The sequence below is a fragment of the Dendropsophus ebraccatus genome, chromosome 7 (genome assembly GCF_027789765.1).
Source record: "Dendropsophus ebraccatus isolate aDenEbr1 chromosome 7, aDenEbr1.pat, whole genome shotgun sequence".
Taxonomy (NCBI): Eukaryota; Metazoa; Chordata; class Amphibia; order Anura; family Hylidae; genus Dendropsophus; species Dendropsophus ebraccatus.
The window spans coordinates 149,459,244-149,474,826 of record NC_091460.1 but is presented as its reverse complement, the minus strand read 5'-3'; the positions used below and the strand labels follow the sequence as shown (position 1 = coordinate 149,474,826).

General features: G+C 49.5%; 1 protein-coding gene across 1 annotated transcript; it reads right to left on the bottom strand.

The window, feature by feature from the left end:
* Positions 1 to 468: 468 nt before the first annotated feature.
* On the bottom strand, positions 469 to 14,485 carry LRAT (lecithin retinol acyltransferase). The gene is made up of 2 exons (XM_069978723.1): positions 13,950 to 14,485; positions 469 to 742 (listed from the first exon to the last, which is right to left on the bottom strand). Exons 1-2 carry the CDS (start codon positions 14,475 to 14,477, stop codon positions 590 to 592), a joined length of 681 nt encoding a protein of 226 aa, XP_069834824.1. The 5' UTR covers positions 14,478 to 14,485; the 3' UTR covers positions 469 to 589.
* Between the last annotated feature and the right edge of the window lie 1,098 nt (positions 14,486 to 15,583).

The window sequence follows — 15,583 nt, the reverse complement described above, 5'->3', positions numbered from 1 at the left end:
CGCCTTGTGGCCAGTTTTCTATGTTGCGACTTCCTTACCAGATAATATTTTCCCATAATATCAGTGAGATCAATATGATGTGATCAGAAAGCAGCAGCCTGGCGTCTACCAGTCAGATTCTGGATATTATTGAGTCATCTTGTAATTCCCTGCAAAATACCCTTGATACAAAGATGAGTCCTTTCATGTAATGTTACTAATTGTTCAAATTGTAGGGAAGTGAAGCCCAGGCCCGGTGATCTGAATGGATCAATGTAAGGATCAGCAATCAGAATGTTACAGTAGATCCCAGGGCAGCAGTCCTATCTATGAACCTACAATATAAAAATGTCCACCAGAGGAGGTCAGTGCTAGGAAATGTTGGGAGTAATGGTGGGAAGAGGCGTATATACATTATGTGTCGTAGCAGATCCTAGGAGCAGCAGTCCTATCTGTATACCTACAACATAAAAACATGACAACCAACAATCACACTTAGTAAAAAAAAATTATTTATTGTGCAGTAAAGAAGAGTAAATATGAGGCGTCTTCCACATCTCCTCAATGGATCCTTATAAATAGAGGATTTGTACTATATACAGCCGGCCGGTCACTCTGCGATCCACAGGGTGAAAGTGATGAGGAGACAAGGTAGCGTTGTAAAAGGTTCCAGTCCCAGACATAGAGCGAACACAAGTCCTAAAGCAGCAGAGAATAAGATGCTTCTCTGGTCTCTGATGATCCTCTTGACAATCTCACAAAACTAGAAGACAAAGCAAATCCCTGTTATACGGCCGCCGAGAAGTAACCAGTCCCAATGGATCAGTATTACACATTATATATGCCAATAATGTTACCTGGACACACGAATCTACAGCTGACTCTAGACTGAGAGCTCCGTGGCCACCAGAGCAGGTCAATGCTAGGAAATGGTGGGAGTAATGGTGGGAAGGGCCTACCTGACTGGGAGTAGTGGTGGGAAGGGGCATATATGTGTCCTGTATCTGACTGGGATTAATGGTGGGAAGGGGCGTATATGTGTCGTCTATCTGACTGGGAGTAATGGTGGGAAGGGCCTACCTGACTGGGATTAATGGTGGGAAGGGGCATATATGTGTCCTCTACCTGACTGGGAGTAATGGTGGGAAGGGGCGTATATGTGTCCTTTACCTGACTGGGAGTAATGGTGGGAAGGGGCATATATGTGTCCTCTACCTGACTGGGAGTAATGGTGGGAAGGGGCGTATATGTGTCCTTTACCTGACTGGGAGTAATGGTGGGAAGGGGCGTATATGTGTCCTCTACCTGACTGGGAGTAATGGTGGGAAGGGGCGTATATGTGTCCTTTACCTGACTGGGAGTAATGGTGGGAAGGGGCGTATATGTGTCCTCTACCTGACTGGGAGTAATGGTGGGAAGGGGCGTATATGTGTCCTCTACCTGACTGGGAGTAATGGTGGGAAGAGGCGTATATGTGTCCTTTACCTGACTGGGAGTAATGGTGGGAAGGGCCTACCTGACTGGGAGTAGTGGTGGGAAGGGGCATATATGTGTCGTCTATCTGACTGGGAGTAGTGGTGGGAAGGGGCGTATATGTGTCCTCTACCTGACTGAGAGTAATGGTGGGAAGGGGCATATATGTGTCGTCTGCCTGACTGGGAGTAGTGGTGGGAAGGGGCTACCTGACTGGGAGTAATGGTGGGAAGAGGCGTATATGTGTCCTCTACCTGACTGGGAGTAACGGTGGGAAGGGGCGTATATGTGTCCTTTACCTGACTGGGAGTAATGGTGGGAAGAGGCGTATATGTGTCCTTTACCTGACTGGGAGTAATGGTGGGAAGGGGCGTATATGTGTCCTCTACCTGACTGGGAGTAATGGTGGGAAGGGGCGTATATGTGTCCTCTACCTGACTGGGAGTAATGGTGGGAAGAGGCGTATATGTGTCCTCTACCTGACTGGGAGTAATGGTGGGAAGGGGCGTATATGTGTCCTTTACCTGACTGGGAGTAATGGTGGGAAGGGGCGTATATGTGTCCTCTACCTGACTGGGAGTAATGGTGGGAAGAGGCGTATATGTGTCCTTTACCTGACTGGGAATAATGGTGGGAAGGGGCGTATATGTGTCCTCTACCTGACTGGGAGTAATGGTGGGAAGGGGCGTATATGTGTCCTCTACCTGACTGGGAGTAATGGTGGGAAGGGGCGTATATGTGTCCTTTACCTGACTGGGAGTAATGGTGGGAAGGGGCGTATATGTGTTGTCTATCTGACTGGGAGTAATGGTGGGAAGGGCCTACCTGACTGGGAGTAATGTTGGGAAGGGGCGTATATGTGTCCTTTACCTGACTGGGAGTAATGTTGGGAAGGGGCATATATGTGTCCTCTACCTGACTGGGAGTAATGGTGGGAAGGGGCGTATATGTGTCCTTTACCTGACTGGGAATAATGGTGGGAAGGGGCGTATATGTGTCCTCTACCTGACTGGGATTAATGGTGGGAAGGGGCGTATATGTGTCCTCTACCTGACTGGGAGTAATGGTGGGAAGGGGCGTATATGTGTCCTTTACCTGACTGGGAGTAATGGTGGGAAGGGGCGTATATGTGTTGTCTATCTGACTGGGAGTAATGGTGGGAAGGGCCTACCTGACTGGGAGTAATGTTGGGAAGGGGCGTATATGTGTCCTTTACCTGACTGGGAGTAATGTTGGGAAGGGGCATATATGTGTCCTTTACCTGACTGGGAGTAATGGTGGGAAGGGGCGTATATGTGTCGTCTATCTGACTGGGAGTAATGGTGGGAAGAGGCATATACTGTATGTGTCCTCTACCTGACTGGGAGTAATGGTGGGAAGGGGCATATATGTGTCGTCTACCTGACTGGGAGCCGTATTACAGCGATGGAGCCGTATTATAGCAATGTAGCCGTATTATAGTGATAGGGCGATAGAGCCGCATTACAGCAATGGAGCAGGATTACTGTGATGGAGCGACGGACACATATTACAGTGATGAAGCTATAATACAGAGAGCCGTTTAACATTGATGGAGCCGTATTTCAGCAATGGAGCCATATTACAGCGCCCCCCTATGCGGTGATACACAGGGCGGTAATATTAGTTATAGGACACAATATCATCTGTCTGATACAACACGGACACAAATCACAGTCCATAAAAGCCGAGCTTTGATTGGAGGAGTTTAGGGTGAGATTCTGGTCCGTTGTGGGTGATGGGGCGAGATGGAGACAGCAGAGCATTCAGCTAATACAGAACCTTGACAGAATCCATCATTTTGCGCAATATTCGCCCTAAACATTCCTTTCTGGGATTTACGATGTCGGCTCCGAAGCTAAACGGTAAGAATTGGCCCAGATCCCCCAATAAAACTAGAGAGCCAGACAAATGTCTCTAATGGGCAGCGTTTTACGAGCCGGCAGCCAGGAGTTCACAGAAGCCTGTAATAGCACCGCTGTAAACTCCCTGCAAAGGAAGTGGCTGCCAGTGTCCTGCCTGTCCGCACCCAGCCCGATCCTGCAGCTTCACTTATATACAGGATCTGGAGAATATCAGGACTTGGGAGGCTTAAACAGGAGCCATCAGGTCCCGTCCGTCCAGGTGTCAGTCCCTCCCCTGCGCAATGCAGAAACACTGAAGACGGAGGCCAGAACTGATGCTATGCTCTCCTGCCAGACACAGCTGAGATGTGTGACACGGACGGGCGCAGGCGCACACTTTAACCAGAGAACAGGTCAGAAAGGAAAGACTAAGATTTCTCCTCTTTTCGAGGCCATTCCTGGCTTTGGCTTCAATAATCTGTCAGATAAATCTGTCTGTGTAAACGGCTATGTTCACACTCAGTATATTTGGTTAGTATTTTGCAACCAAAACCAGGAATGGATTAAAGACACAGAAAGGCTATGCTAACACACTGTTGAAATTTACTGGATGGTCGTTGTTTAATGGCAAATAACGGCCGTTGTTTTAAAATGATAGTAACTATTTGCTAGTAAATGGCAGCCATCCATTTAAATTTAGCAGTGTTAGAACATAGCCTTCCGGTGTTTTCAATCCACTCCTGGTTTTGTTTGCAAAATACTGACCAAAAATACTGAGCAATATACTGAGTATGAACAACGCCTTAAGCTGTGTTCACAAATGCTCATTGCAGTAATTGAGCATTTCCTTGCAGTGCTGCATCAGGGGACGCACGTTGTCTGCTGAGGCATCTGCAGAACCTCGATACACACCAGAGGGAATATTCTGAGGATTCAGAAGAACAATCATATAAAGACACTTCTCACCAGCCCGGTACTCCTGTGGTGGCCTACTGCGGGTGTTGCTATTCCTTACACCCCTCTAGAAAGTCTTACGTCTTTGTAGTCTTGTTGTAAATGTAGTATTGCCAAATGTGACCAGTAGATGTTGCTGTATAGTATAACCAAGGTCCAGAAGTTGCACAGCTGAAGTGCCTCAAGGGTTATTTGTGTATGTATGCACCAGATTATGTTATCCAGTAGGATCACTCCTTTCTTCTATCCTATTCTCTCTTTCTTTCCCCCTTCTCTATTGTACTCTTTCCACCCAATCACAGCACACTTCACACGCACGTTGGACAGGAAGGGGAGGAGTTCACAAGTAGTGTGGGTTCTTAGTACTCCACAGGGGTAGGACGCAGAACAGGCAGCTTTTTTTCTTGAAGCACCACACACTGTTAGACCCTTCAGGAGAGGACTAGCCTTCAGATAACCTCAACCCACGCAAAGGACTAGGAGTCACTACAGTGCAGGACAGTATTCACAAAAGAGCCAAAGAGCTAGGAACTGATCCGGGTGGAGCAAAGTTATGTAAGGTCGATGAACTCCATCTCGCAGCGCGGGTGAAATCCTAACCATTCCGCTCAACCCAGGTAACGGGGTCGGAGGCCTGTGTCACCCATCGGTACGGTTCAGCCGAAGCTTGTGGGCATCAGGGGGTGTGAAGACTATAGGAGAAGGTCAAAACACAGGCACAGGTTGTTGTTTCTTCTTCTTCCTCTACAAGTATTCTTCTCTACACTCCAACCTCCCGGCAGAGCACATTACTAATTGGGTTGAGATTCTCACGGCACCCTCCTCTCTACTACGCTACCTCAGTACAACCTTATCCACTCCTCTACATCCTACTCAGCACTTATCTCACAGATCTGGTGGTTCTATGTTCGTATATTTATTGGAACTGTATCAAGTGTATTTCAAGATTCGTTGTATTCCCTGCTGCACATTTACAAGTAGTAACCAAGTTATCACCTGAGTCTGTGATTACTCACTACCACCTGCACAGCACGCACACTGCAACCTTGGAATATCCCCCATATCTGTGGGTGGCGGGTCCTACCACTATTCGGGAGGGTTACTACACCACTCTGGACACCCGTGACTACGCTATCCCAAGGGACCCTGCAGCAACCTGACAGGACACCGACCACAGGGGAGAAGGGTACAACCGGCCTTATACTCAAAAAGCAGGTGTGCCATCACACCTGTGTGCCCACAGGCACTGGTGTCACGTGACAAAACCCTTACAGTCCAGCTGTATCTCGGCCATCCACCACCAGTAGTGGCGTCACACTCAGCGGCGGCGACCACTGCGACCGGGCCGCTACCAAGGGGGGCCCGCGAGGCCCCCTTGCCACCGCACTGCCCCCTCCCTCCTGTGACCGCAAGCAGTGTCTTGCTTGTGGTCACAAGAGGCTGGTCCTCCAGCTTACGCGTGGCTCCCCGGCTCAGTCCCGTCCCCGGCAGCACACATCAGTTACCTCTGAGTGCGCGGGGTAGTACTTCCGGAGCAGGGAGCGTGTATAACAAGAGCGCATGAGCCAGAAGTAACATTCCCAGCGCACACAGAGCTCACTGATGTGTGTGCTGCTGGGGAGCCGGGAGCCGCACATCAGACGGGGGCCGAGCCTGCAGAAGAGAGACACGGTGAGGGAGCGAGTTGCAAGTGATGCCCCCCCATATATCCAAGGATACATGGGGGGGGCATCTATAAGGGGGATAACATGAGGGCCATCTATAAGGGAGATAACATGGGGGGCCATCTATAATGGGGATACATGGGGGCCATCTATAAGGGAGATACCATGGGGGCCATCTATAAGGAGGAATACAGAGGGGCCATGTATAAGGAGGATAACATGGGGGGCATCTATAAGGGGGATACATGGGGGGGCATCTATAAGGGGGATAACATGGGGGGGGGCAACAAAAGGGGGATACATGGAGGGCATCTATAAGGGGGATAACAGGAGGGGCATCTACAAGGGGGATACATGGGGGGCATCTATAAGGGGGATAACACAGAGGGGGAAATCTATAAGGGGGATAACACAAGGGGGCCTTCTATAAGGGGATAACACAAGGGGGGTCATCTATAAGGGGGCGTATACAATAGGGCATGCACAAAGGGATGCATGTACTATAGTGGTCTACACAGAGGGGGGTATGTACTATAAGGGGGGGTCACAAAGAGTCAGCCTACCCACTAAATGAGTGCAGAAAGGGGCCAATACAGATGTGCTGTTTGTGTAGAGATGAGGATGGTGAGTAGTGTGGAGCCTAATATGTCTGTCTGGCAGATTCTGTGGATTTGTGGCTCGAAGAAGTTCTCATAATGGCCCAGGACGGATGGAGAAGAAGATGAAAAGGGAAGAACTCCGATCAGAGAAGACGTCCCCTGTGAGTCACCTGATATAACTGCACTGTGATGTATATGTTGTACAGAACCTGTGTAGAGCTGGGTCAGCCTCTATATTACTGGTGATAGTGATCTGTGTACAGTGGATTATTCAGTAGCAGCGGTGGTGGTGTTAGTCAGTATGTGGCGGTGTTAGTCAGTATATGGTGGTGTTAGTCAGTATGTGGTGGTGTTAGTCAGTATGTGGCGGTGTTAGTCAGTATGTGGCGGTGTTAGTATGTGGCGGTGTTAGTATGTGGTGGTGTTAGTCAGTATGTGCTGGTATTAGTCGGTATGTTTCGGTGTTAGTCAGTATGCGCTGGTATTAGTCAGTATGTGCTGGTAATATTTGTTACTTGTAATCCGGTACTGTGTTTTATTGGATTTAGTATACTGGATTTGGTCAGTAACAATATGGTGGTGATGGTTGTGGTGATAACATTTGCCCCTTGTATACTGGTATTATTGGTAACATTGGTCTCAGTATACAGGATTTGGTTAGTAAAAGTATGACGGTAATATTTATGGTGATAATATTTCTTATATACTGGTATTATTGGTAATATCGGTGGTCTTGAGATATACCAATAGCATCGCTTGGTTGAGGAAGGGGGGGCCCAAGTTTTCCTCTTGCTCTAGGGCCCAAGAGACATTAGCTACGCCCCTGCACATCAGTGAACTCTGTGTGCGCCGGTAAAGTACTTCAGGCGCAGGGAGCGTGTATAACAAGCGCCCCTGAAACTGAAGTAACATCCCCAGCGCACACAGAGTTCACTGATGTGTGTGCTGCCGGGGATGGGACCATGCCGGGGAGCTGGGAGCCGAGCATCAGACGGGGGCCAAGCCTGCAGAAGAGAGACACGGCGGGGTGCAAGTTGCAGGTGAGTGTTGTTGTTTTTTTTTCTCTCATCTGCTTTGCACATGGGGAGGCATCTATAAGGGGGATACATGGGGGGGGGCATCTATACCCTTATAGATGCCCCCCCATGTATCCATGGATAAATGGGGGGGGGCATCTATAAGGGGTATATGTGGGGGGCCATCTATAAGGGGGATACATGGGGGCCATCTATAAGGGGGATAACATGGGGGCCATCTATATGAAGGATACATGGGGGGCCATCTACAAGGGGGATAACATGGGGGGGCATCTATAAGGAGGATAACATGGGAGCAACAAAAGGGGGATACATGGGGGGCATAACAGAAGGGGCATATATAAGGGGGATACGTGGGGTATCTATAAGGGGGATAACATGGGGGCCATCTATAAAGGGGACAACAGGGGCATCTATAAGGGGGATAACATGGGGGCCATCTATAAGGGGGACAAAACAGATGGCGCAATCTCTATTGGGGAAACATTGGGGGGCATCTATAAGGGGAATAACCCAAGGGGGGCCATCAATAAGGGCGATAACACAAGGGGGCCATCTATAAGGGGGATTACACAAGGGGGGCCAACTATAAGGGGGAATACACGGGGGGTGTATATGGCATGCACATAGGAATGCATGTACTATAGTGGTCTACATAGAGGGGGGTATGTACTATAAGGGGGGTCACATAGAGTCAGCCTACCCACTAAATGAGGGCACAAAGGGGCCAACACAGATGTGCAGTGTGTAGAGAGATGAGGATAGTGCCTAATGGAGTGAGGAGCCTAATATGTTTGTCTGGCAGATTCTGTGGATTCGTGGCTCGGAGAAGTTCTCTTAACGGTCCAGGGCACGTGGAGAAGATGAAAAGGGAAGAACTCTGATCAGAGAAGACGCTCCCTGTGAGTCACCTGACATAACTGCACTGTAATGTATATGGTGTACAGAACCTGTGTAGAGCTGGGTCAGCCTCTATATGACTTGATGAGGTGATGGTGATCTGTGTACAGTGGATGTTATTTAGTAGCAGCGGTGGTGTTAGTCAGTATGTGGCGGTGTTAGTCAGTATGTGGTGGTAATATTTGTTACTTGTTATCTGGCACTGTGTTTTATTGGATTTAGTATACAGGATTTGGTCAGTAACAATATGGTGGTGATGGTAGTGGTTGTGGTGGTAATATTTCCTCCTTGTGTACTGGTATTATTGGCAATATTGGTCTCAGTACACAGGATTTGGTTAGTGACAGTATGGCAGTAATATGTATGGTGATAATATTTTCTAGGACATGGATTGGGGATCAGATACTGCGCAGGATACCCGATAGGTCATGGATTGGGGATCAGATACTGCGCAGGATACCCGGTAGGACATGGATTGGGGATCAGATACTGCCCAGGATACCCGGTATGACATGGATTGGGGATCAGATACTGCCCAGGATACCCGGTAGGACATGAATTGGGGAGCAGATACTGCGCAGGATACCCAGTAGGACATGGATTGGGGAGCAGATACTGGACAGCATACCCGGTAGGACATGGATTGAGGAGCAGATACTGGACAGGGTACCCGGTAGGACATGGATTGGGGAGCAGATACTGCCCAGGATACCCAGTAGGTCATGGATTGGGGAGCAGATACTGCCCAGGATACCCGGTAGGTCATGGATTGGGGAGCAGATACTGCCCAGGATACCCGATAGGTCATGGATTGGGAAGCAGATACTCCCCAGGATACCCGGTAGGTCATGGATTGGGGAGCAGATACTGCCCAGGATACCCGATAGGTCATGGATTGGGAAGCAGATACTGCCCAGGATACCCGATAGGTCATGGATTGGGGAGCAGATACTCCCCAGGATACCCGGTAGGACATGGATTGTGGAGCAGATACTGCCCAGGATACCCGGTAGGACATGGATTAGGGAGCAGATACTGCCCAGGATACCGGTAGGTTATGGATTGGGGAGCAGATACTGGACAAGATACCTGGTAGGACATGGATTGGGGAGCAGATACTGGACAGGATACCCGGTATGACATGGATTGGGGAGCAGATACTGTCCAGGGTACCTGGTAGGTCATGGATTGGGGAGCAGATACTGCCCAGGATACCCGGTAGGTCATGGATTGGGGAGCAGATACTGCCCAGGATAACCGATAGGTCATGTATTGGGGAGCAGATACTTCCCAGGATACCCGGTAGGTCATGGATTGGGGAGAAGATACTGCCCAGGATACCCGATAGGTCATGGATTGTGGAGCAGATACTCCCCAGGATACCCGGTAGGACATGGATTAGGGAGCAGATACTGCCCAGGATACCCGGTAAGTTATGGATTGGGGAGCAGATACTGGACAGGATACCCGGTAGAACATGGATTGGGGAGCAGATACTGCCCAGGATACCCAGTAGGTCATGGATTGCGGAGCAGATACTGCCCAGGATACCCGATAGGTCATGTATTGGGGATCAGATACTGCCCAGGATACCCGATAGGTCATGGATTGGGGAGCAGATACTCCCCAGGATACCTGGTAGGACATGGATTGGGGAGCAGATACTGGACAGGATACCTGGTAGGTCATGGATTGGGGAGCAGATACTGGACAGGATACCCGGTAGGACATGGATTGGGGAGCAGATACTGGACAGGATACCTGGTAGGACATGGATTGGGGAGCAGATACTGCCCAGGGTACCTGGTAGAACATGGATTGGGGAGCAGATACTGGACAGGATACCTGGTAGGTCATGGATTGGGGAGCAGATACTGGACAGGATTCCTGGTAGGACATGGATTGGGGAGCAGATACTGCACAGGGTACCTGGTAGGTCATGGATTGGGGAGCAGATACTGTCCAGGGTACCTGGTAGGTCATGGATTGGGGAGCAGATACTGCCCAGGATACCCGGTAGGACATGGATTGGGGAGCAGATACTGGACAGGATACCTGGTAGGTCATGGATTGGGGAGCAGATACTGGACAGGATACCCGGTAGGACATGGATTGGGGAGCAGATACTGGACAGGATACCTGGTAGGTCATGGATTGGGGAGCAGATACTGCCCAGGATACCCGATAGGTCATGTATTGGGGAGCAGATACTGCCCAGGATACCTGATAGGTCATGTATTGGGGAGCAGATACTGCCCAGGATACCCGATAGGTCATGGATTGGGCAGCAGATACTCCCCAGGATATCCGGTAGGACATGGATTGGGGAGCAGATACTGCCCAGGATACCTGGTAGGTCATGGATTGGGGAGCAGATACTGGACAGGATACCCAGTAGGACATGGATTGGGGAGCAGATACTGGACAGGATACCTGGTAGGACATGGATTAGGGAGCACATACTGCCCAGGGTACCTGGTAGAACATGTATTGGGGAGCAGATACCGGACAGGATTCCTGGTAGGACATGGATTGGGGAGCAGATACTGCCCAGGGTACCCGATAGCTCATGGATTGGGGAGCAGATACTGCCCAGGATACCTGGTAGGTCATGGATTGGGGAGCAGATACTGGACAGGATACCCGGTAGGACATGGATTGGGGAGCAGATACTGGACAGGATTCCTGGTAGGACATGGATTGGGGAGCAGATACTGCCCAGGGTACCTGGTAGAACATGGATTGGGGAGCAGATACTGGACAGGATTCCTGGTACGACATGGATTGGGGAGCAGATACTGCACAGGGTACCTGGTAGGTCATGGATTGGGGAGCAGATACTGCCCAGGGTACCTGGTAGGTCATGGATTGGGGAGCAGATACTGCACAGGATACCCGGTAGAACATGGATTGGGGAGCAGATACTGGACAGGATTCCTGGTAGGACATGGATTGGGGAGCAGATACTGCCCAGGGTACCTGGTAGGTCATGGATTGGGGAGCAGATACTGCACAGGATACCCGGTAGAACATGGATTGGGGAGCAGATACTGCCCAGGATACCTGATAGGTCATGGATTGGGGAGCAGATACTGCCCAGGATACCCGGTAGGTCATGGATTGGGGAGCAGATACTTCCCAGGATACCCGATAGGTCATGTATTGGGGAGCAGATTCTGCCCAGGATACCCGATAGGTCATGGATTGGGGAGCAGATACTGGACAGGATACCCGGTAGGACATGGATTGGGGAGCAGATACTGGACAGGATACCTGGTAGGTCATGGATTGGGGAGCAGATACTGCCCAGGATACCCGATAGGTCATGTATTGGGGAGCAGATACTGTCCAGGATACCTGATAGGTCATGTATTGGGGAGCAGATACTGCCCAGGATACCCGATAGGTCATGGATTGGGGAGCAGATACTCCCCAGGATATCCGGTAGGACATGGATTGGGGAGCAGATACTGCCCAGGATACCTGGTAGGTCATGGATTGGGGAGCAGATACTGGACAGGATACCCGGTAGGACATGGATTGGGGAGCAGATACTGGACAGGATACCTGGTAGGACATGGATTAGGGAGCAGATACTGCCCAGGGTACCTGGTAGAACATGTATTGGGGAGCAGATACCGGACAAGATTCCTGGTAGGACATGGATTGGGGAGCAGATACTGCCCAGGGTACCCGATAGCTCATGGATTGGGGAGCAGATACTGCCCAGGATACCTGGTAGGTCATGGATTGGGGAGCAGATACTGGACAGGATACCAGGTAGGACATGGATTGGGGAGCAGATACTGGACAGGATACCTGGTAGGTCATGGATTGGGGAGCAGATACTGGACAGGATTCCTGGTAGGACATGGATTGGGGAGCAGATACTGCCCAGGGTACCTGGTAGAACATGGATTGGGGAGCAGATACTGGACAGGATTCCTGGTACGACATGGATTGGGGAGCAGATACTGCACAGGGTACCTGGTAGGTCATGGATTGGGGAGCAGATACTGCCCAGGGTACCTGGTAGGTCATGGATTGGGGAGCAGATACTGCACAGGATACCCGGTAGAACATGGATTGGGGAGCAGATACTGGACAGGATTCCTGGTAGGACATGGATTGGGGAGCAGATACTGCCCAGGGTACCTGGTAGGTCATGGATTGGGGAGCAGATACTGCACAGGATACCCGGTAGAACATGGATTGGGGAGCAGATACTGCCCAGGATACCCGATAGGTCATGGATTGGGGAGCAGATACTGCCCAGGATACCCGGTAGGTCATGGATTGGGGAGCAGATACTTCCCAGGATACCCGATAGGTCATGTATTGGGGAGCAGATTCTGCCCAGGATACCCGATAGGTCATGGATTGGGGAGCAGATACTGGACAGGATACCCGATAGGTCATGGATTGGGGAGCAGATACTGCCCAGGATACCCGGTAGAACATGGATTGGGGAGCAGATACTGCCCAGGATACCCGGTAGGTCATGGATTGGGGAGCAGATACTGCCCAGGATACCCGATAGGTCATGGATTGGGGAGCAGATACTGGACAGGATACCCGGTAGGTTATGGATTGGGGAGCAGATACTGCCCAGGATACCCGATAGGTCATGTATTGGGGAGCAGATACTGCCCAGGATACCCGATAGGTCATGGATTGGGGAGCAGATACTGGACAGGATACCCGGTAGGTCATGGATTGGGGAGCAGATACTGCCCAGGATACCCGATAGGTCATGTATTGGGGAGCAGATACTGCCCAGGATACCCGATAGGTCATGGATTGGGGAGCAGATACTGGACAGGACAGCCCTCAGCCCTGTTTGCACAGTAGAAGATGCTACATTTGCCTGCAGTATAAAGTTGGGGCACAATAACAATGTTTGTAGCAACAATTGTGTCAAAAAGTGGGGAGCACCTAATACAGGACCTGGCTACCATGGAAGGACTATAGACAATATCAATATCTGTTCTAATACCGGCCTATTACTAGAATGTTTTTTTTATATGCATTTACATTATGAAGCTTTGGAACAGGAAAGTAACTCTTCCACATGTGCTTTACACGTCCAACTACTTTCACTCAGCCTATCACCTTCTTGTTTGTCTCTTTGTCTCCATTTGCTCCTTTTTTTTGCATTAAATTCCTGGAAATGCAGTAAAAAGAAATAAACTATAAGCACTGAAGACTCCTTCTCATTGCTGCCCATTATCACATGCTGCAAGCAATAGAGCAATGTCTGCATGACTCCGTAGCCACAAGGGCAGAAGCTGCGGAGACCACTGGATATGATTCCTAAATCCACTGAACCTTGAGGAAGGATAACGTACTGTGCATATGACTGGGCTCATTCATTCTCTCCTGGCCGCTTACCTCATCTACAAGGCTCTCTGATCATTTATGTCATTTAGTAAAATAGAGTCAAACACAACAATAAAATCCTCAGCAATACAGTGTATTTACCTTGTCCGTCTGCGAGCTGACAGGACGGCCGTATCTGCAGTAAGTGACAAAGTGCTCGCAGTTATCCCACAGCAGGCTGTACGCTTTGGCCCCCACCAGTTTCTCAGCCCTCTCAGCCACTTCTTCATTACAAAGCGGTTTTGTCTTGAAACTTTTGTCCATGTGATTCACTATTATCCTTCCACCATAAGCAAAGTCCTGCACAGTGTCTACTCTGATAGTGGCCACCTTAGCCAGGACGCCCAGTATAAGCCTCTTGTTGGTGACCACTTTCCCAATCAGACACTTGTCCTCTGAAATGGCAGGGAGGATATCCGGCATGAGATGAGCCACCTTGTTATCTCCCAGATAGATCCCATAGTGAATGAACAGGGTTCTGGGGACCTCTAACAGGTCTCCCCGTTTCATAAAGGATGTGTCCTGGTAATCGGTGTCTCCTGGATCCTCTTCCGGCACGCTGAAGAGCTTGGTGACCAATGATATTTTATCAAGTAGAAGAACCAGCAATTCTAGCAGTGAACTTTTCATCTTGTCACTTATTGCTTTAACTGCTGAGGAAGCGATGGTTTGGGGCTCTTTAATCTCCAGAATATATATTAGGTTTCTGTGTTTTGAGGTGACATCACAGCTCAGTGGTCGCCATTGGCTGGAAGGGTTTGGCAGCTACGACTGGAACAAACCCTCTAGACATAAACCCCCGGCCGACACGGCACTTCTCTCGTAGCCTCACCAGAGGGAATTCTCAGAACAGGCGCTCCCTATCCCACACCAGGGATTTTCCACAGCGGATAACAGGCTGATTCATGAATGGAGCTTCACAAGCAGACCTGGAGGGCCTAAAACTTCTTTCCATTTCCTTCTTAGTTTAACTGTTCGGTGTTTCCCAGTTGCAGACGGACCAGACTGGGTGATATTTATCATGATTACTTCATTTTTACCATCAGGATTCCCACATATAATGGCAGATCATTCTACTGTATGTTACACAGAAGAAAGGGAGGCATTTTACTCATTTTTTTATACACAGTACCTGTCAAAAGTTTGGACGCACCTCTTCAGTCCATGTTTTTTTGGATCTAACCTGCTAATTCTAATAGGGCAGGGGACGGGAGTGAGACCATGCTTTACCTTTATTTAGAAGGTCTGTTGCACCATTAAAGGGGTTCTCCAACACAAACACAAAAACATGGCCACTCTCTTCCAGAGACAACACTACTCTGGTGTCCAGGTCCGGTGTGGTTCACAGGTAAGCTCCATTCACTTAAACGGAACAGAGTTAAAGAACCTACACCCAACCTGGAGACAAGAGTGGTGCTGTCTCTGGAAGAGAGTGGCCATGTTTTAAGTGGTGATAAGGGTATTTTTATGGTTTTACCACCAGATGTCAGTATCTTTTATATGTGTATTCTTTTGTATTGCACAGCTGAGGAAGGTAATGGGTCAGGAAAGTTCTGTGTACCAGCTGTTCTTATTGTCCAATAGGAGGTGCTCTTTCTCACCCTATTATTTTTCTTCTTTCTCTTGCACACACTCCTTTCCACCACTCACAGGGTAGATTACTTAGCCCCTGTAGGAAGCTGTTGCTTGGTGGGGGAGGTGTAGCTTCAGTCTTACCCAGATTCTTGTGGGAGAAG